Source organism: Protomyctophum bolini (genome assembly GCF_963924005.1).
Source record: "Protomyctophum bolini genome assembly, chromosome: 17".
In the NCBI taxonomy this organism is placed as follows: Eukaryota; Metazoa; Chordata; class Actinopteri; order Myctophiformes; family Myctophidae; genus Protomyctophum; species Protomyctophum bolini.
The window spans coordinates 35,532,307-35,556,974 of record NC_137878.1 but is presented as its reverse complement, the minus strand read 5'-3'; the positions used below and the strand labels follow the sequence as shown (position 1 = coordinate 35,556,974).

The 24,668-nt window shown below is 43.2% G+C and overlaps 1 protein-coding gene across 3 annotated transcripts in view; it reads right to left on the bottom strand.

The window, feature by feature from the left end:
• Positions 1 to 244: 244 nt before the first annotated feature.
• The window catches only part of ripor2 (RHO family interacting cell polarization regulator 2), a 127,674-nt gene continuing 103,250 nt past the window's right edge, over positions 245 to 24,668 (bottom strand). Inside the window, exons 11-26 of one of the 3 annotated variants that reach the window (XM_080788202.1) lie at positions 24,404 to 24,552; positions 23,333 to 23,462; positions 22,729 to 22,872; positions 21,774 to 22,067; positions 20,481 to 20,688; positions 19,676 to 19,825; positions 19,380 to 19,555; positions 17,068 to 17,294; positions 15,833 to 15,995; positions 15,140 to 15,302; positions 14,202 to 14,342; positions 13,196 to 13,378; positions 11,299 to 11,501; positions 10,304 to 10,387; positions 4,697 to 4,787; positions 245 to 4,231 (exon numbers count right to left, since the gene is read on the bottom strand). In XM_080788202.1, the coding sequence (XP_080644328.1) occupies positions 4,131 to 4,231; positions 4,697 to 4,787; positions 10,304 to 10,387; positions 11,299 to 11,501; positions 13,196 to 13,378; positions 14,202 to 14,342; positions 15,140 to 15,302; positions 15,833 to 15,995; positions 17,068 to 17,294; positions 19,380 to 19,555; positions 19,676 to 19,825; positions 20,481 to 20,688; positions 21,774 to 22,067; positions 22,729 to 22,872; positions 23,333 to 23,462; positions 24,404 to 24,552 (2,607 nt within the window). In that variant the 3' untranslated portion in view covers positions 245 to 4,130. Of the gene's footprint in view, positions 4,232 to 4,696; positions 4,788 to 10,303; positions 10,388 to 11,298; positions 11,502 to 13,195; positions 13,379 to 14,201; positions 14,343 to 15,139; positions 15,303 to 15,832; positions 15,996 to 17,067; positions 17,295 to 19,379; positions 19,556 to 19,675; positions 19,826 to 20,480; positions 20,695 to 21,773; positions 22,068 to 22,728; positions 22,873 to 23,332; positions 23,463 to 24,403; positions 24,553 to 24,668 lie in introns of all 3 variants that reach the window. The other 2 variants (XM_080788201.1, XM_080788203.1) reach the window with 2 other exon arrangements.

Genomic DNA, 24,668 nt, shown 5'->3' with positions numbered 1-24,668 from the left:
AACTTTTTTTTTGAAATTTTCAAAAAACATGGGCTATAACCCATCGTTTTTGTCATTTCGTCATTTTTTTCAAATCCTCAAAAATGATGAAAAACGGCGCGCTATAGTATGCCGTACGATATGGGCTATAGCCCATGGTCCAAAATGATGAGAAACGAGGATATACTACCGGTATACTATACTATACTATACTATAGTAGGCCTAAAAAGATGAGTGGAAAAAATGATTAAACTCCAAACTATATTTTTCTTAATTATGCAAAAATAAATTTTATTGCAACTTTCGACGAGCAAAGGAAATGCTGTGAATGAAGATAAGGGGTGGGTGTCCTTGGTAGCTAATGTAATCATTACTGAAGCTATTGACCAACAACATTATGCATTAAGTTCAAGTTTCAGCAAACACACTCATTCTTGAAAGGAGTGATGATTTGTAAAATAAGATGTGCAGACATACACACACATCACCTAAACATCGACCACAAACAGGCCATTTTGTACAAAGAAAAGCAGATTTACATAATGAGACAAATGGATGAAAACATAAATTCATAGCCAAAAATACTGTAATGCTATTCACATCATGGGAAAAAAGCTATATGAAATGCATCGTTACTTATCAAGACCGTTTCACACACGGCTAAAGCCTTGATGGAAACAAAACGTTGCTCTCGGGTGGAAAACCTTGTATGTCCAAAACCCTTCCTTTTTTAATATTACAACAAAAAAAAAGCCTGTAGACTATTTTGCACTATTACCTTATTATTTGTGCGACACTCTTGAAAAACATAAAAGTTTAAAATATAGATATACAAGGTTTCTGCCCGACAGAAACAAACAGAAAAAAGTAAAAAGCCAGTCTTCAGCTTTTATAGTAATAACTTTCACACATACACATACAGCGTATATTATACAAAAGTAAAGAATAGCCTACATATTTCACAAAAAAATATTGTTTTTCCATCAATATGGCTTTTTGGGGGACTGTGCAATGCGAACCAAATGTAATTGTACAGAATCCCATGTTAATGGGTTGAATGGTTTTTCACTTGTGCTTCTTGTACTCCTCGGTTAAACTGTACTTTGTCTTAGGGCGGCGTCTCTCACTATTTGTGGCACTCGTCACCGCCATAGCAAAATATTAATCGAGAATTTAGAGGAAAGAGTGAGCAGTAAATGGATAAATGCAAATTATTATTTTCAGAATGACTTAGTTTTAGATGTTGTTCTTCTCCTTTGGTTACAGTAAAATTTAAGTAACATTTCTAATATATATATATATATATATATAATTCTGTCCCGTTACCTTTGAGACCTTTTAAGGGATAAGAAATCTATACCATTAGCAAATCTTTATTATAATCTTCTCCAAAACGATCGCCCCACTCATATAGATCTATATAAACCATTCAAAATATATACTCCCAATTCAAGTTCAACGCATCGTTCCCATGGTAATACACATGCATTCTTTTTTTCTTTCTTTCAACCATAAACTATCTCAAAAATACTGGACATGATCCAAAATAGAACATAAATTATACACGTTCGTTTTTACATAACGCAAAGACCATTTGCACTGTCTGTATATAAAGTAAAACTCCAAAGACTCTTAGGATTGCAAATGTGTAAATAAACAATAAATAAACAAACTGACCTGTTGTCTTTTTGCCATTGTGCACACAAGAGCCCGGGCTCAGTAGTAAAAGTTACAAAAGATTATGTAGCCTATGGTTCGACATAGTGGTGGTGGGAGCAGGGGGGAGTCTTATTCACCGATTCCCCAACATGTATAACAGGTTAGGATGAATGCAGGGAGGTATAAGCTGACCATGGGAAGTCCATGTCATTGTATCATAAAACGTAATTAATTTCAATTAAAGTATTACTATGCTAGGGCTGGGCAATTAACTGAAAGTATATGGAAGCCGATAGTTAGAAACAATAACAGACTTGCTGATGTAGGTTAATCGAATAATCTTAAAAGAAAAACTAAATCTTATATATTTTTATAATCGACTAAATTGATTAACTTGATTAAAAACGTAACCCTTTATGATACATTGTTGTCCAATGGCCAAAAATAGCTAAAATGAGCTTGCAGATCTGCAGTGTTTTTCACCGTTCATTTACTGTGATGGATGCAAATTCAAGTTTTAAATGACAGTGATATCGATTTGAAGGTCATGTCGCCCAACCCTAGGTCAATTCATTCTGGTTCCATCAAACACAAAAGGCTGACAAAAGCTAACACTTTCTTTCTTTTGTCCTTTGTGTGTGTAATAAAGTAATGGAGGAAACATCATATCAAAGCCTGGGGGGGGGGGGGGGGGAAGACACATTGTTATAAGAGGGTGTGTTATTTGCCTTGACTGAAAAACACCCATACTATATAACTTGTGAGTTATTTTAGCGTGCGTCATTGTTCATCTCGGCTGATGAGTCAACTCTAGGAGTGTCAAAACCGATGATAGATTTGTGTTTAAGGTAGATCAATGTCTTGGATCCCATCCATGAATGTCCACGTGCCATGAAAAAACTAAAGAAATGAAGAAAAAAAAAGTGCAGTAATCCCGAGTATCCCTGAAACTCAAAAGTGGAGCCTGATGATGGCTAAAAAGTTAAAACAGAGCTAATGTTTTGCAGAACACCCGTGTGGCGCGTTTGACGTGTTTGACGGCCGATGACCGCTGCCTATCAGAACACCCGTGTGTTTGACGGCAGATGACCGCTGCCTATCAGAACACCCATGTGGCGTGTTTGACATGTTTGACGGCAGATGACCACTGCCTATCAGAACACCCGTGTGGCGTGTTTGACGGCCGATGACCGCTGCCTATCAGAACACCCGTGTGGCGTGTTTGACGTGTTTGATGGCAGATGACTGCTGCCTATCAGAACACCCGCGTGTTTGACGGCAGATGACCGCTGCCTATCAGTGCAAAAAGTGAATGAAAAATATGGAAAGCTCAAAATAAAATGTGCTCAAAATGCTATATGCCACGGACTAAAATCATACAATAGAACAGTGTTTACACAAAGATATTAATTAGGATACAGAATAACACAACTGTGATACTGTGCTAGACAATCACGATGGTGATAATAGTGATTCTAGGGATCCATAAACGTTGCATTAGGGCTGGGAAATTAATATTTAGAACCAATAACCAACAATCTAGTTCATGTGGGTTAATACTAATGATAGAGAAGCAGCTTATCTTAATATAACTTTTTAAAATGTTGTATATATCAACGAATCGACTCGAAGACATTCAAATGTGTTTCTTTTTTACAATCAACTAAATCAATTGGTCTGATTAAACACGTTGCCCTGCCCTGTAGGCCTATTGTACTTTGTTGTACAATGGTGGCGTACAATAATAGCCGATCTACAAGCTCAGGGACTTTGTCCACCGTTTTATATTTTAAAATCGTTTGTTAAATCGCAACTTAAGTTTGAAATAATGGTGATATTGAATTGAAGTCATAACAACCCAGCCATGCATTGTTGTGCAGATGAGGATGGCTTGTTTGATTTGATTTCAGAGCAGTGGTTTGTGTGAGTGACACACTGCTCAGGTCAGGACCGTATGCAGGTGTTTAAAACAGTGGTTCAGTGGGGGGGGGGGGGGGGGGGTGACCAAGTCCGTAACTCTGACAGTGTACAAATGATTGTACACTCTCAAGAGTTATGGGGGTCCCGTCATGGCCTTAATCCATAATAAAGCGGGGGTGGGGTCCTTGAAATGAAAGTGTTTGAGATCCACTGGTTAAGAAGGTGCTGGACACTAGGCTCCCAGAGGATATAGTCTGACGGCGCAACATGTGTTCCTCTCTCTCCCTCGTTGAGGGAGCAGAGAAGATGAAATCTGCCTTCCAGCTCCTTCCAGTTTGCTTCCAGTTAAGCCTGGCTCAGAGAAGCAGCGAGTTAGTGGGTGGGGGTGGGTGGAGCGTCTGCCGGCGTATGCCGTGATACTATGAGATGTCACATTAACATCAGTCGTCCACCAGAACGTCCAAACTCGATGGCGACTTGAGGACAAGTAACCCGACCGACAGAACTGCGAGGGGACAGTATTGGACGTGGGGGGTTGATGATGGAGAGGGGATCTCGGTGGCACAGTGGCTCAGAAGGCAGTGGTGACGGCGTTCCCTCGCCGTGTGCCCAGGCGGATCATTTCGCCTGGCACAGTGTCCAGCTGTTCGTATGCCAGGCGGCCCTCCTCACCTGCCACAAGGAAACATAAGGGTTCATTAGTTTCTAAGCCCAGTCCACACCATCGCAGCAAGAAATTGCAGTGGTCTCTGGACTGACTTAATAACCCATGAAAAATGCTATTCAAAAAAGAACAGATGCAAGCTCATGTGCTGTGCTGCGAGCTTGTACATCTGCTATTCTTTTTCACATTTCAGAAAGACCTTGAGCATGTGAGAACTACTGATTTAGAAGGCATTTGTAGAATCTTAATGGATTGAATTGTTCCTGTACCGTGCAGTTTGGCAGTGTGCGTGGCTGCGGGCGTATTGTTTTTATTGTCGTAGAAAAGTGGATGCAAGACGAAATCACACATAAAAGACATTTCCACAGCTACAGAAGATCTGACTACCATAGACCTGCATTACAGGGCAGGTGATTTCTAAAATAAATGGCAGATTTTCATTGGCTGGTGACACAAAGGAGGCGTGGCCTTACCGAAGGTGAGCAGGGTCTCGATGGCGACGTGTCGCAGCTCCTCGTCGGCCGAGTCGCACAGTGCTGTTACCGCCTTGATGCTCTCCACCGCCTGCACACACGCACGCACACACACACACACACACACACACACACACACACACACACACACAGTTAATAGAGACTAGGGCTGCAACTAACGTTCATTTATATTTTCTTCTTTTTTATCCCATGATTTTGTAACCCATTTTTCACCCCTGTGTCAATCATCTAATGTGATCCTGGGCTCTACACACCCTCCACCAACCTAGTCCCCATATATGGGGGACAAGGGGAGAGCAACGGACTTGAACTCATGCTTCCTTCATGCCTGAGTGTCCAAGTTGCTCCTTTACACCTGACAGGGGGGAGTTTCCCTGGTTGGACGTAGCGCGTGGAAGGAACACGTTATTCCAACCAGTTCCTTTCCCCTCCATCAGGCGCCCCGGCTGGCCAGGGGGAGGCAGTTTAGTGACCAGGATTACTGCATGTTTTTTGTGAGGGTACCTACCCTGTATAGCCCATATCGTACGGCATACTATAGCGCGCCGTTTTTCATCATTTTTGAGGATTTGAAAAAAATGACGAAATGACAAAAACGATGGGTTATAGCCCATGTTTTATGAAATTTTGGAAAAAAAAGTTAGCCTCGTTTCTCATCATTTTGGACCGTGGGCTATAGCCCATATCGTACGGCATACTATAGCGCGCCGTTTTTCATCATTTTTGAAGATTTGAAAAAAATGACGAAATGACAAAAACGATGGGTTATAGCCCATGTTTTATGAAATTTTGAAAAAGAAAGTTAGCCTCGTTTCTCATCATTTTGGACCGTGGGCTATAGCCCATATCGTACGGCATACTATAGCGCGCAGTTTTTCATCATTTTTGAAGATTTGAAAAAAATGACGAAATGACAAAAACGATGGGTTATAGCCCATGTTTTTTGAAATTTTGAAAAAAAAGTTATCCTCGTTTCTCATCATTTTGGACCATGGGCTATAGCCCATATCGTACGGCATACTATAGCGCGCCGTATTTCATCATTTTTGAGGATTTGAAAAAAATGACAAAATGACAAAAACGATGGGTTATAGCCCATGTTTTTTGAAATTTTGAAAAAAAAAGTTATCCTAGTTTCTCATCATTTTGGACCATGGGCTATAGCCCATATCGTACGGCATACTATAGCGCGCCGTTTTTCATAATTTTTGAGGATTTGAAAAAAAATGGAAAAAGAAATCCGCAATTTCCATTTGCGCAATTTGCGCAATTACCATTTCCGCAATTTCCCATAGCCCATATCGTACGGCATACTATAGCGCGCAGTTTTTCATAATTTTTGAAGATTTGAAAAAAATGACGAAATGACAAAAACGATGGGTTATAGCCCATGTTTTTTGAAATTGTGAAAAAAAAAGTTATCCTCGTTTCTCATCATTTTGGACCATGGGCTATAGCCCATATCGTACGGCATACTATAGCGCGCAGTTTTTCATCATTTTTGAAGATTTGAAAAAAAATGACGAAATGACAAAAACGATGGGTTATAGCCCATGTTTTTTGAAATTTTGAAAAAAAAAGTTATCCTCGTTTCTCATCATTTTGGACCATGGGCTATAGCCCATATCGTACGGCATACTATAGCGCGCCGTTTTTCATAATTTTTGAAGATTTGAAAAAAATGACGAAATGACAAAAACGATGGGTTATAGCCCATGTTTTTTGAAATTTTGAAAAAAAAAGTTATCCTCGTTTCTCATCATTTTGGACCATGGGCTATAGCCCATATCGTACGGCATACTATAGCGCGCAGTTTTTCATCATTTTTGAAGATTTGAAAAAAATGACGAAATGACAAAAACGATGGGTTATAGCCCATGTTTTTTGAAATTTTGAAAAAAAAAGTTATCCTCGTTTCTCATCATTTTGGACCATGGGCTATAGCCCATATCGTACGGCATACTATAGCGCGCCGTTTTTCATCATTTTTGAAGATTTGAAAAAAATGACAAAATGACAGAAACGATGGGTTATAGCCCATGTTTTTTGAAATTTTGAAAAAAAAAGTTATCCTCGTTTCTCATCATTTTGGACCATGGGCTATAGCCCATATCGTACGGCATACTATAGCGCGCCGTTTTTCATCATTCTTGAGGATTTGAAAAAAATTACGAAATGACAAAAACGATGGGTTATAGCCCATGTTTTTTGAAATTTTGAAAAAAAAAGTTAGCCTCGTTTCTCATCATTTTGGACCGTGGGCTATAGCCCATATCGTACGGCATACTATAGCGCGCAGTTTTTCATCATTTTTGAAGATTTGAAAAAAATGACGAAATGACAAAAACGATGGGTTATAGCCCATGTTTTTTGAAATTTTGAAAAAAAAAGTTATCCTAGTTTCTCATCATTTTGGACCATGGGCTATAGCCCATATCGTACGGCATACTATAGCGCGCCGTTTTTCATCATTTTTGAGGATTTGAAAAAAATGACGAAATGACAAAAACGATGGGTTATAGCCCATGTTTTTTGAAATTTTGGAAAAAAAAGTTAGCCTCGTTTCTCATCATTTTGGACCGTGGGCTATAGCCCATATCGTACGGCATACTATAGCGCGCAGTTTTTCATAATTTTTGAAGATTTGAAAAAAATGACGAAATGACAAAAACGATGGGTTATAGCCCATGTTTTTTGAAATTTAGAAAAAAAAAGTTATCCTCGTTTCTCATCATTTTGGACCATGGGCTATAGCCCATATCGTACGGCATACTATAGCGCGCCGTTTTTCAACATTTTTGAGGATTTGAAAAAAATGACAAAATGACAAAAACGATGGGTTATAGCCCATGTTTTTTGAAATTTTGAAAAAAAAAAGTTATCCTCGTTTCTCATCATTTTGGACCATGGGCTATAGCCCATATCGTACGGCATACTATAGCGCGCAGTTTTTCATCATTTTTGAAGATTTGAAAAAAATGACGAAATGACAAAAACGATGGGTTATAGCCCATGTTTTTTGAAATTTTGAAAAAAAAAGTTATCCTCGTTTCTCATCATTTTGGACCATGGGCTATAGCCCATATCGTACGGCATACTATAGCGCGCAGTTTTTCATCATTTTTGAGGATTTGAAAAAAAATACGAAATGACAAAAACGATGGGTTATAGCCCATGTTTTTTGAAATTTTGAAAAAAAAAGTTAGCCTCGTTTCTCATCATTTTGGACCGTGGGCTATAGCCCATATCGTACGGCATACTATAGCGCGCAGTTTTTCATCATTTTTGAAGATTTGAAAAAAATGACGAAATGACAAAAACGATGGGTTATAGCCCATGTTTTTCGAAATTTTGGAAAAAAAAGTTATCCTCGTTTCTCATCATTTTGGACCATGGGCTATAGCCCATATCGTACGACATACTATAGCGCGCCGTATTTCATCATTTTTGAGGATTTGAAAAAAAATGACAAAATGACAAAAACGATGGGTTATAGCCCATGTTTTTTGAAAATTTGAAAAAAAAAGTTATCCTAGTTTCTCATCATTTTGGACCATGGGCTATAGCCCATATCGTACGGCATACTATAGCGCGCCGTTTTTCATCAATTTTGAGGATTTGAAAAAAATGACGAAATGACAAAAACGATGGGTTATAGCCCATGTTTTTTGAAATTTTGAAAAAAAAAGTTATCCTCGTTTCTCATCATTTTGGACCATGGGCTATAGCCCATATCGTACGGCATACTATAGCGCGCCGTTTTTCATCATTTTTGAGGATTTGAAAAAAATGACAAAATGACAAAAACGATGGGTTATAGCCCATGTTTTTTTAAATTTTGAAAAAAAAAGTTAGCCTCGTTTCTCATCATTTTGGACCGTGGGCTATAGCCCATATCGTACGGCATACTATAGCGCGCAGTTTTTCATCATTTTTGAAGATTTGAAAAAAATGACGAAATGACAAAAACGATGGGTTATAGCCCATGTTTTTTGAAATTTTGAAAAAAAAAAGTTATCCTCGTTTCTCATCATTTTGGACCATGGGCTATAGCCCATATCGTACGGCATACTATAGCGCACCGTTTTTCATCATTTTTGAGGAATTGAAAAAAATGACGAAATGACAAAAACGATGGGTTATAGCCCATGTTTTTTGAAATTTTGGAAAAAAAAGTTAGCCTCGTTTCTCATCATTTTGGACCGTGGGCTATAGCCCATATCGTACGGCATACTATAGCGCACAGTTTTTCATCATTTTTGAAGATTTGAAAAAAATGACGAAATGACAAAAACGATGGGTTATAGACCATGTTTTTTGAAATTTTGAAAAAAAAAGTTAACCTCGTTTCTCATCATTTTTGACCATGGGCTATAGCCCAGTGGTTCCCAAAGTGGGGTCCGGGGACCCCCAGGGGTACCTGAGGGAGTTCCAGGGGGGACCCATCTATTTTGTTCATGTTCATAAAGTGCTAAAGTGTTTAAAGCAGTGGTTCCCAAACTTTTTCATGACAAGGACCCCCAAATTGACACTACTTAGCCCGTGGACCCCCATTTGAAAAGATATGCCAAGGACCCCCATAAGAGAAGACGTACACATTTAGACGTCTACACTTAAACGTACACATTTAGACGTCTACATTTAGACGTCTACATTTAGACGTCTGTATACATTTAGACGCCTACATTTAGACGTCTACATTTAGACGTATACATTTAGACGTCTACATTTAGACGTCTGTATACATTTAGACGCCTACATTTAGACGTCTGTATATGTGATACAGGGGTACCTGGAAAAATATCTACCCCAAAAGGGGTACCTGGTCCAAAAAAGTTTGGGAACACCTGCCCTACGGGACACGGGGAGAACATGCAAACTCCACACAGAAGGGCCCTTTCGCCAACCCCCGCCTTCGGGTATGGGCACTGATGACGCGGAGGAGGAAACACGTCGCCAGCACCCACAGCGTCCCGAGCGGGAATCGAACCCAGGACCTTCTAGCTGTGAGGCGACAGCACTACCAACTGTGCCACCGTGCCCCCTAACGTTCATTTCTTAGCGATTATTCTATCGATGTCTTTATAATCAAATTGAATAATCGAGATGCAATTTTTTTCCACCCATATATAAAAAAGAAAAGGTTAGATATTACTATATCGTTGCTGTCGGGCAGAAATCTCCACATTCTAACTTTTTGTTATTTTCTTTTTGTAAATGAACGCCCCTACTTCACACAAAAAACATTAAAAAGAGCAGATATTCAAGCTCGCAACCTTTCCGCGAGAATATTATTTTAATGTAGCGTAAAAACAGATATGACACTAGTATATAGCCCTGAGGGTTTACAAGGTATGGGGTTTAACTGACCTGGAGACAGCTCAGGTATGGGGTTTAACAGCTCAGGTATGGGGTTTAACTGACCTGGAGACAGCTCAGGTATGGGGTTTAACAGCTCAGGTATGGGGTTTAACTGACCTGGAGACAGCTCAGGTATGGGGTTTAACAGCTCAGGTATGGGGTTTAACTGACCTGGAGACAGCTCAGGTATGGGGTTTAACAGCTCAGGTATGGGGTTTAACTGACCTGGAGACAGCTCAGGGCCGAGCAGGCAGCCCTCTGGCTCTGAACTCCTGCCTCAGACAGTGCCTGGGTGTAGTAGTCTGTCGCCTGTGGACGCGCGCACACACACACACACACACACAAACACACACACACACACACACACACACACACACACACACACACACAGTTAGCCAACGTATGCGTTCATGTTGGAGACCATTAGTATTTACATACCAGGGAGTAGGGACAAATAAATACAAATAATCGCCGGTACCAACATTTTCATATGGCCTATGGTCGATACCTCATCCAGGTTGATGCCTTTAATTCGCTGTGAAAAATCAACCTAATTCGGAATTCACCCTTTGTCAAGTCCCGCCCATGGTTGTGCCCCTCTTCGCACCCATTGGTCGCAGTTTCTTGGTTGGACAAAAATCCTCTCTCTACATCCACTGCCATTGAAATAACATGTTTTTCAGTTGCTTCATATTGATATTCTGTGCACTCAATTGTTATTGTAAACTTGGTGTCACAGTAAAAAGGAACATCACAGGTGCAGCATATCATGCACCTGTGACTCGGAATATCATGTTTGTTTTTAGTTTTTTCCAAAAATTACGTTTTAGCAAATTCAACATAAACAAGGCGAAACCAGGGCGGAACAAGGCAGAAAGAGCCTGCTGTCAGTCAGGGACCAATCAGAAGGCTGACAAAGGGTGAATTGCATCAATTCATCACCTTAAATTGATCTACTTCAATTTGATAGTGTTTCACTTGCTTCATCCTGTGTCCTGTAGGAATTCTCTCTCCTGATACTGAAAATTGGTACTGTATGCTGACCTGAAAAATGAACTTTCCGCTTACTAAAGAGCTGGAGAGACAGAATCAGAATATAGGGCTAACACTAAAATAAAATATCACCTAATGTACCTTCAACTCCGGACGGAAGGACACACACACACACACACACACACACACACACACACACACACATACACAACAGCGGTGACACTGACCGTGGTCCTGAAGTGTGCGTGCGACGCTGCCGAGGAGAGGTAGTCGGCAGCAGCCTTGTTGACCTGGGGATCCTCGTGGGTGAGCAGAGAGGCCAGGGCCTTCAGCGTGGCCCCCCGGGGCCACAGTGACCACGCACACACCTCGGACAGCTCCGCCAGACACCGGCTGCAGTCACCACTGCTCAGGGCCTCGGAAAACACGCCTGGGGAACAGTTACAGTTAACGGCAAAGTTAATCATACCATTGCTGTCTCTATATTGGATTTGATCTGCCATGTATTTGTACTGCATCGTCTGTATTTGTATACACAGAAAAAAGGCATACAGTATGTACTGAATACTTTTTTTCTATAAGTGCCCTATGATGAATTATTAAAAAGGAAAATCTAAACACACATGAGGGACACGTGTTAACCCATTCTGAACGGGAACCCATTTTGGTGTAAGCATCATGTTATATCTACAAGCTCATAGCGCGCCACCGAGTGGCGCGCTACGAGCTTGTAGATCTGCTATTTTTGAAAAATCGATAAAATCTGATCTCAGGTCAGAATGGGTTAATCAGACCCAGTGTGTGTCCAGTGGAAACCTCGTATGAATCTGATCTCAGGTCAGAATGGGTTAAACCAGTGTTTCTCCCAAACAGTGGGTTTGTGGGTCGTTTTGTTTTTAATTTCCTACATTTTATTTTTAATCATTTCAAAAGATTTTCAAAACAAACTCCCCCCAAAAAATCTATTATTATTATTATTATTAGACTGTATGGAGCCCTGCAGGCAGAGGCCTTTTGTGGAGGTTCTGGACAACTGTGGGTCCGACGGACTCGACACCGGGCACTGCACTCCCTGTGTGTGGGTGTGGAACGTGTGTGTTGAATTTGAAGCCGGTGGGGCGAATGGTTCTAGTTACGTGCATTACAGGCCGTACACACATACGTACAGACAGACAGAGACATGGTGCATTTATAGATAGATGATTATTATTATTTATTTATTCAAAAATAATTTCATACATTAAATTAAATCTAAGAAATTCCATAAATTTGAAAAAAGTATTCAAAATGAATAGTCAAAAAAATAGTAGATGTTAACAACAATTTTCACTAGTTTGGGTCCTAGATACATTCTCTCTTGGCTCTCCAGCCAGTCTTTGAGCACCCTCTGCTGGACAGATTTGTGTACAACGAGACATGCATGCATACTGTACATACCAAACAGACAGACTTTACAACAGATTAGATTACAGTATCTACAGTATTTAATATAATTTTCTAAAGAGATCATTTATTTAGATCATTATATAGAGATCATTGACACTTTGGAATAACTTGCCTCGAAACCTCTGTTGCATTTAGAGTAAATTAACGTTTAAAAAACATCTAAAATTCCATTTGATACAGTGAAGTGTTTTTAGTTTTTACGCTCTCACTTGTAATCTTAGCAATTTTTATTTTTATTTTATCCAAACTAATGTAAGTTGAATACTGACTTTTTAACAAATGTGTATTTGTAATTGTATGTATACTGTAATGTTTATTCTTATGTGGACCCCAGGAAGACTAGCTGGTTGCTATGGCACCAGCTAATGGGGATCCTTAATAAAAATCAAATCAAATCAGTATAAACAACTTTTGCTATTTTTTTTTTCATTTGAATCCTGAAAAGTAACAGTTTTGAACATATGAGGTTTCTACTCGACAGAGATGATAGTGTTTGAATTAGTTGAGGACATGTATTATTGTGTTAATTCTAAAGTTTATGCTATGTTGATGAATTAATGGGACCACAATGGAAACAAGTCCCCAGGACTATCATTTTAGCCTTAAAGTCTGAGTGTTTACTGTACATTTCTGACTGATAAAGTATTCAATCAATCAATCAATCATCCAAGCCCTCACCCTCTCTGGCCAGATGCTGCAGATGTGTCTCCATGTGGTGGACTTCGTGCCGCTGGACATAGCCGTGGAACTGAAAGACGGTCAGGAGGACGTCCTGGTGGGACGGCGAGGACGAGGCGGGGGGTCCTCCCGTCCACGGCAGGTCACTTCTGTCCACCATCTCCCCCAAAACACCACCGATCACTGGAGGACAGACAGACATTAGGACACCTGTCACTGGACGACAGACAGACATTAGGACACCTGTCACTGGACGACAGACAGACATTAGGACACCTGTCACTGGACGACAGACAGACATTAGGACACCTGTCACTGGACGACAGACAGACATTAGGACACCTGTCACTGGACGACAGACAGACATTAGGACACCTGTCACTGGACGACAGAGAGACATTAGGACACCTGTCACTGGACGACAGACAGACATTAGGACACCTGTCACTGGACGACAGACAGACATTAGGACACCTGTCACTGGACGACAGACAGACATTAGGACACCTGTCACTGGACGACAGACAGACATTAGGACACCTGTCACTGGACGACAGAGAGACATTAGGACACCTGTCACTGGACGACAGACAGACATTAGGACACCTGTCACTGGACGACAGACAGAAGGACACCTGTCACTGGACGACAGAGAGACATTAGGACACCTGTCACTGGACGACAGACAGACATTAGGACACCTGTCACTGGACGACAGAGAGACATTAGGACACCTGTCACTGGACGACAGACAGACATTAGGACACCTGTCACTGGAGGACAGACAGACATTAGGACACCTGTCACTGGACGACAGACAGACATTAGGACACCTGTCACTGGACGACAGACAGACATTAGGACACCTGTCACTGGACGACAGACAGACATTAGGACACCTGTCACTGGACGACAGACAGACATTAGGACACCTGTCACTGGACGACAGACAGACATTAGGACACCTGTCACCAGTCAAATCTGAGTGTGTGCGTGCTGGTGGTACCTGTGTGTGCAGTGTGTGCGTAGCACTGGATCATGTGTGTGCGCAGTGTGTCCAGCGTGGTGTAGAACACTCCCCCTGGTGGTCCACTGCAGTCTGACCACAACGCCATCATGCCCGGCCGCTCCGCCAACCGGGGCAGCACTGAAACAACAACAATTCTAATTGGATATTCAGTGTGATTAAACGCAAGCCAGTGGGTCTCCCAAATTTATATGCATTTGGCCGTGGACCCTCATCTGAAAATGTTTTGTGCCAGGGAGAATCAGGAGAGATTTTCCCTGGCACACGCACATGGAAGTGGAAGTGATGACACAAAGAAGTGAGCAGACACATTTGGAACTAGAACACTGTCAAATAGAATTGATACTCTCTCCTGCTTTATTTTGAAATTACCAATCCACCTGAACATTTCAATTTTTCTCTTTATTAAGGAGAGACTACCGAACAATTTGAACAAACACTATACTGTAGATAGAGGGTATGCGCATGCATACGGTGAATGGCAAATTGAGTGTCAAAGAGAGTGGGAAAGTGAGTTTAACGTTGTTTAACGTCAGATGGGCTCAAGTACTTTTCCAAAATGGCGTGTGTGCATAGAGCCTATTAACCCATTTTGGCCGGGAACCCATTTTGGTGTTTGGCATCATGTCGTGCTTTAGCTATTGAAAAATAGCAGATCTACAAGCTCATAGCGCGCCACCGAGTGGCGCGCTACGAGCTTGTAGGTCTGCTATTTTTTGAAAAATCGAAGAACGACTGACATTTTTTAGAATCTGATCTCAGGTCAGAATGGGTTAATCAGACCAGTGTGTGTCCAGTAGAAACCTCTTATGAATCTGATCTCAGGTCAGAATGGGTTAACGTCAGATGGGCTCAAGTACAGTACTTTTCCAAAATGGCGTGTGTGTGCATAGAGCCTATTAATGTGGTATACCAACCGTCCGCGGCGGTCATGCTGGCTCCCAGTCTGTCCAGGCTGATCTCCCCCAGGTCCTCCAACAGCTGGGTCTGCTCCGACAGCTTCTGCAACACCCCACGCCTCTGGACCCTGCTCAGCCCGCTGCTGCTCAGCCCGCTGCTGCTCAGCCCGCTGCTCAGCAGCTGGGAACCATCGCACACAACCACACATTACGTTACATTTTATACTGCCGTAAACATACGCGTCCGGTAACACTCTGTGAAGCAGTGGCTCTCAAACGTTTTCATGTCGAGGACCTCCAAATTAATATGCTGAATATTTTGGCCGTGGACCTCCCCCCATCTGAACATATTATAATAAAATATTTGACAATATTTATTATGTATTTTTTGGAAGAAATAGCCAATCTACATGCTGGCGTTGTGAAACGTTGCAAGCTTGTCTCGGCTATTTTCGGCACTCAGCTATAAATCAGGCATTACGACGGCATCATGGCGTGCCAAAATATATTTTTGTCTACTAAATCATATTCATGATATTTAATATATATATAATAAAGAAACACTAAAACTAAAACATTTAGACAAAAACTAAAACATTTCAATACAGATGACTGAAATATGACAAGAACTAAAGAGAATTGAATTAAAAATGAGTTTGAATAAGACTAAATGAACATGTGCTGTCTTTAGGCCCAGTGAATGCGGTGTACCTGGACCAGACGGTTGCAGTACTGCAGCTGGATGACGATAGCCACGTCCAGGTCCTCGCAGCCCGTGGTGAGGGGCAGGGGGCTTCCAGCCACGCTGTTGCCCACCCCCGTGTCCTCCGTCAGGGCTTCACTCAGGTGGCCCCTGGCCTCTGGGTGCTGGCCCCTGGGAGTCACAAACGCACTTTGTTTTAACCCATTTTGACCTGAGATCAGATTCTAAAAATGTCTTCTACATCCTGACAGTTTTCTGAAAAAGCTATGTTTCTATGTCAGCGGTTCTTCGATTTTTCAAAAATAGCAGATCTACAAGCTCATAGCGCGGCACCGAGTGGCGCGCTACGAGCTTGTAGATCTGCTATTTTTCAATAGCTAAAGCATAACATAATGCGAACACCAAAAGGGGTTCAATTCTGTTTTTATTGTATACATTTTTGTGTGGAGCCCAGGAAGACTAGAGACCACTTTGTGGAGGCTAATGGGGATCCGAATAAAGAATAAAGTTAACCACTAGGGGGTCACAAATGTGACACAGGAATAACTACAAAGAATGACCAGACAACTGGAGAGTTGATTTGTTGTGAGGCAGGCCAGACTCTATACCGAGGCGAGATTCATTAATATCACAGACGAAAAACAGTCCAAGTCCAAATTTCATTCTGACCCCTCCACGAAAAGGCCTCGTCTTCCTGACCCCTTATCTATCATTAATACATTATGGATGAATAGTGTGGACTTCAGTTATCACATAATACCATATAATAATAATGTTTTGTTCATATTCAAAGAGTGATTGAAATAATCAAATCAAAGACGTCGCATTCAAACAAAAAATATCTCTGTCCATTTGGTTCCTCCTAACTGCCAATAATAATAATAATAATAAAACTTTATTTGTATAGCACCTTTCATGACATGAAATGCAGCTCAAAGTGCTTTACAGAGAAATGGAGGATAAAAGAAAAGCAAGGCAACAACATTAAAAACAAGCAGTAATGCAATACAGTGAGGACATGAATAACAAAAATAAAAAATAAAAGATCAATTAAAAGCAATGTTGTAGAAGTGGGTCTTGAGCTGAGCTTTAAAAATGTCTACAGAGGCTGCCTGACGAAGGTACAGTGGGAGCTTGTTCCATGCCGACGGCCCGTAGAAGCAAAAAGCTGCTTCCCCGTATTTTTTTGTTGCCATTTTTTTGGAAATCAGTCCTTATATAAATCTGATTGTAGACCACTCACCCGATAGCATCTCCGTCCACGTCAAAGGACGGGGCCCTGTGTGCGAGGGGATGGGGTGCGGAGGCGGGGGTCCCGCCCCCCCCACCCACCACCACCACAGGGGGCGGGTCGTCGCCCGTGTCCTCGTCGTCGAAGTCGGACGTGTTGAGGAAGTCGAAGCTCTCCAGGGCACTCTCCACCGTCAGGCTGAGGCTGGACGAGCGGCTGCGATGGCCTGGCAGACGACACTGATGGACGCAGAGGAGACAACGCGTTAACCCATTCTGACCTGAGATCAGATTCATACGAGGTTTCCACTGGTACACACACTGGTCTGATGAACCCATTCTGACCTGAGATCAGATTCTAAAAATGTCAGTCGTTCTTCGATTTTTCAAAAATAGCAGACCTACAAGCTCGTAGCGCGCCACTCGGTGGCGCGCTATGAGCTTGTAGATCTGCTATTTTTCAATAGCTAAAGCATAACATGATGCTAACACCAAAATGGGTTCCCGTTCAGAATGGGTTAACACATTGAGTACGCCAACGTGCATCGAAATAAAGGCCCTTATAGTGCCAGAGTAGTCTGATCGCTTTTACTCTGAAAGCCATGAACCGGAAATACTTTCTTAAAAAAATTGACTTGACAAAGTGAGCTCATAATCCCCGATCATCTTAATATATTTATATAAACTCCAAAAAGCGTTCATATTTTGCGGGAGAGACGGATGAGGAGCAGAAATGCAGCGCCAGCATATCGATCCATTCATCACCACGGAGAGCGCCCTGGATGAGGAGATACGAGTCATTCTTTCCGCCGCGCTAACATGGGAGTCAATGACAAGCTAATATTTGCACAGAGCGTTAGCATACGGCAAGCGAAAAGCGAAATGCCAAAAAAAAAAATAGGAATAATTCTGAATATTATTATCTCGCCCCGCGTCGTTTGGACGTCGCTAGGACGTCCACAGACGTCTAAGGTATTACTCGTTTCTGATCCTTATGACGTTTCCAGACGTGTTTTGTACAGAATGTGTTAAGACTGATTACATACCTCGAGCCCAGACAGTTTTTAAGTTGCTTGATTCTACATATCAGACACACACCCCCATCCTATACAAACCCATTGACATTTCAAAGAGCCCGTTTTAACCGTCTGTCCGTGTCCCATTATGGAGATCTCTGTATCTGTCTGTCTGCCTGCCTGCCTGCCTGTGTCTGAAGAGTGAGAACTGACTGTGAAAAGTGGACTGCATGGTTAAATAATCAAATGGCAAGTGTGCGGTTTCCATGGCAATCAATTGGCTGAGTCAGAGGCTGGGGGATTGCACCGGTGGACTTGGGCTCATTAGGTCCACTGGCAGAGCCTGACCAGAGCCTTTTGTGGTGTATCCCACCGACCTGACACCGACCGGACTGGTATTAAAAAAAACATTTATATACTGTGTAGGAAGTGGGAAATATCTGATACAATTTATATCACGCATCTAAATACTCTAGTCTCTAAACTGCCTCCCCCTGCCTCCAACCAGGGAAACCCCCCCCTGTCAGGTGTAAAGGAGCAACTGCCAACTTGGCATGAAGGAAGCATGAGTTCAAGTCCGTTGCTCTCCCCATGTCCCCCATGGGGACTAGGTTGGTGTGTAGAGCCCAGGATCACATTAGATAATTCACACAGGGGTGAAAAATGGGTTACAAAATCGTGGGATAAAAATTATTACGTAAATACTGAATCAAGCAACATAAAAACTGTCTGGGGGTAGACTTTAAAATCACCCCCAAACGTGTTTGAAAGTGAAATGGCGTAATGGAGTATTTACTCAAGTATATACTTTGTCCGCCACTGGCTTTAAGATGAAGCCAGTGTCTGCCTAGTAGAGAGCAATGTGTAAGGGATAAGCCGAGGTGGTCATTATGATGAGATAACTCACCGCTGAATTAATAATAATAATAATGAATTGCATTTTTATAGCGCTTTTCCAAGTGCTCAAAGCGCTTTACAATGGTTCATTCATTCATACATTGGGAGGTGAAGCGGCGAACAGTCGACGCCAGCGTCCTCACTTCCCACATTCACACACCAATGGTGGTGAGCTCACACCGACCAACTCATTGGAGGCAATGTAGGGTTCAGTGTCTTGCCCAAGGACACTTCGACATGTGGACTGGAGGAGCCGGGATTCGAACCGCCGACCCAGGGATCATTGGACGACCTGCTCTACCTCCTGAGCCACAGCCGCCCTATTAATAGCTGCCCTATTAAGCGATTGACCAATCAGAATCAAGCATTCAACCAAGCCATGCAATAAATGAAGATAATACATGGTCCTCACCTTGAGCAGGTCCTCCAGGCGCATCACCTCCTGCTCCAGGTCCTGCAGCTCTCGGCAGCGCTGTGTCAGAGCCTCCAGCCTCATGAGCAGACTCTGGATGGACTCCTCCAGACCGGCCTCCATCAGCACCCTGCTGCCGGCCTCGCCCGCAAAGCCTGAGGAGCCCGACGACACGCCTGTTCACCGGCAACGCCGTTTTTTTTAGTTGGTTGATGGTCATTCAAATAATTGGCAAATTTTCGCAGGGGTCATCAATACAGTATGTCGGTACACTACACGGACAAAATAAGCCTTACCTGAAGAGGAGACGGCTGCGTTGCCCCCGGCGGTGGCGCTGCCGCCCTGCGTGGGCGCGTCCATCTCTGACGAGGTGAGCCTGCGTACCAGCTGCCTGGTGAGGCTGCCGGGCTCCTCTGTGTCCAGCTCCACTGGCTTCAGCTCCTCGTCTGCATTGTCCAGCGGAACAGGGTTGTTAATGTCAGAGCAGCACTATGTCACTTTATTTTTAAATGATAAAGTTACATGTTGAAACAATAACAAACAATCATCCTTCCATAAATGCATAAGACTCAGGGGGGTCCCTGCTAGTGGCTTGACTGTATCACTATGTATAGGGCAGACAATGAGTTTCATCCTGGCATTTGCCACGGCAGAACTCAAAGAAAACAAACTAAACAAAAAAAACAAGGATTTATAAAACAAAAATTATAACTAACTGAAACCTGTAAAGTATACTACTAAAACTAAACAAAATCATAGAAAAAAATTCCTTGTTTTTTTTGTCTTTGTTAATAGCCAATATTTGTCTTGAAAAATATTGAAATTAGGCCATCCACAAGCTCACAGTGAGCTTTAGATGGCCTATTTACACTGTATGTTTCTGAGCATTTTGAATCTCGCCCCTGACAAATACTCCATATTTCAATATTTAGCCTATATTATCTATATATTAAAAATACTCAAACTAATAACTAAACAAAAACTAAGCCTTTTCCATCAAATAAAACCTAACCCGCTTTAAAAAAAAAAGAAAAAAAAACAGAATTCTTTTTTTGTATGGAGAATGTAAAAAAGAAAAGAACCAATAATAATAATATTAACCTTGGTCCAGGAACACGTCCTCGGGCGCCACGGCCGAGCAGAGGGAGGCGGCCCCGGAGCCCGAGCAGCGGCGGCGCTGGGACTCGGTGCGCTCCCACTCCGAGTCCAGGTCACCGGTGCCGCCGACCTCGTCGCCGCTGGCCAGGCTGCCCGTGTTGGCGCGGCTCCCGCTGCTGCTCGTATCGCCGCCGTCCTCCTCCTCCACCTCCTCCTCCTGGGAATCCAGAAGGGTTTATTTGTCACCGAGTTATAAAAGTACAAGCTATAGTGAAATGTTGTTCCCGTAAAAAAACAATTTTGCAACACCTTAACCCATTCTGACCTGAGATCAGATTCATACGAGGTTTCCACTGGACACACACTGGTCTGATGAACCCATTCTGACCTGAGATCAGATTCTAAAAATGTCAGTCGCTCTTCGATTTTTCAAAAAATAGCAGACCTACAAGCTCGTAGCGCGCCACTCGGTGGCGCGCTACGAGCTTGTAGATCTGCTGTTTTTCAATAGCTAAAGCATAACATGATGCTAACACCAAAACGGGTTCCCGTTCAGAATGGGTTAAGAGAAGAATAAAAATACAAATAAGAAACGGATCTGGTCTTAGATGGGTGCATTATCTGATCGATGTGCAGCAATAGCACAGTTGCATAACCGTGTGTTGTGCATGTTTTGCATGTCACAAGCTTGTAGATCTGCTACTTTTGTATCTGCAAGCAAGCCAGCATGGCGGAATTTACAAAGAAAACCCACAAAAAAAAGTTTCTGCCCGAGTCGTTTCTGCCCGACAACAACAATAGAGATACAGTATATCTAACTGTGCGGGTAAAGAGCATATCAAATCAATAGCAGCAAGAGCATAGTCGATTGTGGCAAAGAAGTCGAGCATGTATACCCTACATACTGAGAGTCATTGACCCAATCGTCGGCATGTATACATGAAATGAGATGCCCATGTCCTCATTTAGTGCTCCGACAGGCTGCCGGGGGAAAAGCTTTTGTTAAGCCTCCTCAGGCCTTGGCTGTTAACCCATTCTGACCTGAGATCAGATTCATACGAGGTTTTCACTGGACACACACTGGTCTGATTAACCCATTCTGACCTGAGATCAGATTCTAAAAATGTCAGTCGTTCTTCGATTTTTCAAAAAATAGCAGACCTACAAGCTCGTAGCGCGCCACTCGGTGGCGCGCTATGAGCTTGTAGATCTGCTATTTTTCAATAGCTAAAGCATAACATGATGCTAACACCAAAACGGGTTCCCGGTCAGAATGGGTTAAGGCTGTAATCTCACCTCCTCGGCATTCTCCTCCTCGGCGATGGAGTCCTCCCGCATCGGGGTGGCGACGGCGTGAGGAGGCGGCGTGGCGTGGAGGTGTTGGAGGGGCGGCGGGTGCTGTTCCATCTCGGGCGGCGTGACGGTGATCTCCGGGTTGGACTGCGAGGCGGCGGCAGAGTGGGCGCTGGGGGCGGGGCTGGGGCTGGCCGTGGAGCCGGCCGACGTGTCGGAGAAGGTGAAGGAGAGCCGCTTGCACTCGGCCATGCCCCCACAGCAGCCGTTCTCGAAGATGTCGTCCGGCAACGTGGACTGGAGACACAGAGGCAAGAATATTCAAATAATAATAATAATAATAATAATACTATGCCATCTGGGGAGAAACTTATTCACATCAAAAGAGTTTTTGATCAACTCAAGTGATCACCTCGTAGATTAAATGTGGTTTCCCTCCCCTGTTCTGACCTTTTCGGGTTGGGATTCAGAACCGGGGGAAAAAGAGGAACCAGATCCAACACCGAGGAACCGGAATCACATTTGGAATCGTTTCTACAAGTGGTTTTATCACATTGTCAATACCGGTGGTTCTTAAACGTTTTAATTTAAAGGACCATTATAACTTTGACAGTGTACAAATGTACACCAAGGGGAATTGTTAAGGAACCGGACTTAAAATCCTGAAGGATCCCCAACCCTTCCTCTGTCTAAACCTGCTGTAGCTTCATTCATCTAGTCTGGATAAACCTCAGTGCAAATCCAGACGGAAGACCAACATCAACAGCAACCAGAGATGAAGATCAAAGCCATGCAAACACAAACAGTCCACATGCACCGACTGAAGCACGTCCATGCCGTCACGTCAACATGAAAAAGGCCACAAAGTCACACCGGTTGAAGGCGGGAGGACAGGGAGGGGGTGGTTAGGGGAGTGGGGGGTGTTGGTAGGTAGCAGGGGGGTCCACACTGCACTCACGTAGACCTCCAGGCTGGACTTGGGCCTCGGCCGGAGCGAGGCCAGATCGCCGAACGAGCGACTGCGCCTCAGTTTCTCCAGCAAGCTGTCTCGGAGCGCATGCAGGAAGGACAGACGCTGGCGTTCCACGGGATGCGGCCGCCACTTCTTTACGCAAACGTGCAACAGGCAAATGGGGACGGGGACGGGGGGTGTTGTCATATAAGGGTACGGGAGGCACGGGGAGGAAGGCACAGATTGGGGTCGAGTAAGAGGTTTGCGACATGGGGACATGTAAAGGGCGAGGGGAGGATATGGGGGGAATGAGTTGTGTTAGTTAGGAGGTTGGATGTGTACAGAATGCAGGCTCCAACGGTCAAAAGTTTCACAGAAAACACAGGGGTCAAATAAACTTGGATAATTGGCAGTTTTCAACTCATAATTGACCTGAAAAGAAGAATGACCATGATGCAGGCAGCCATATTATTATGCTGTGATACTGCTGAGATTTGGAACACCTTAGAAGTACAAGCTTCGGCTTTAGTCTCAAGATAAAACGTGTGTGTGTGTGTGTGTGTGTGTGTGTGTGTGTGTGTGTGTGTGTGTGTATGCGTGTGTGACTCACAAAGAAGGCGGTGTCCTGGAAGGTAGGCGTCTCCGGCGTGCCCTGGCTGTAGACGGACACGCGTCTCTGCAGCGCGGCGGCCTTGCTCACGTTGCCGGAGGACAAGGTGAGGTCTTCCACGTCGAACGGGCTGGATGGAGAGAGACCCCACAGTGGACGGTGGATTGATCAGTAAACAGACAAAGCCTTGTGAACTCGTACAGTAGATCAGCTTTTTTTTGGCAACTGGTCCACAAATCAGGCATTTTTTATGACGCCATCAAAGCTTTTTTTTTTTTTTAATGGTTGATTAAATCAACTGTAGATATAAAAACATTCAGTCAAATAAAAGTAGACTAAAACTGAATGAGAATTTGTTTAACTCTGCTTGCAAAACCACTGACTTAAAATGTACAAACATGCAATGGCCACGTTACGCCAGCAGATGGCAGGAGATACTGGAAAGTATTCATTGCTTACTACCATAGACTGCTTACTACCCGAACAAGCTATATATTTACTATGTCAATAGATGCATAGTTTTCACAAATTTCAGCCTTGCATCACTATTTTGTGGTGATCTCATACAAGCTCACGACACATCGCATATAGCGCATTTTGTTTGTATGTAGAGACTAGTGACTACAGTGGTTAAAGCAGCACTATGCAACTTTTTAACTACAAAGCATATTATGTCCCACAAAATGATAAAGTTACATGTTTAAGCAATAATCATCCTTTCATACATGTATACACTCAGGGGGTCCCTGCTGCATGGGGTTTACTCGTGCTATATGCACGGGCAAAAAAACGCTGGCCTGCAGTTCCAGCTTTGGCCAGTACAGTTTCAATGCTTCAACGTTGGCCAGCGGCTCTGGGGTCTTGGGCAGAACTGCCAGTCGAAGAGAAGACTGGCCAATCAAAGCACGTCCTCGCCGTACATGCTTGCAGAGACTCTTGGGTAATGAAGTCAAAGACGTTGGCTGCCATGTTATTTGTGATACCCCAAACTACAGTGCTGCTTTAAATACCACAGTAAAATACCCAAACGTTGTCACATGTCAGATTGTGTGATGATTTCGGTGTACTTACAACCAGGTGACCTCCAGGTTGAGTTTGACTGTGCCCAGGTCGTTAACGTCCACAGCCACCACCTGGGGCATGGCCGTAAACAGCTCCTTGGTCTCACAGATCACACTGCCCACCAGCAGGTGAGTGGCCAGACCCTTCAGCTCCGTCACCTGACACACGCACACACACACACACACACACACACACACACACACACACACACACACACACACACACACACACACACACACACACACACACACACACACACACACACACACACACA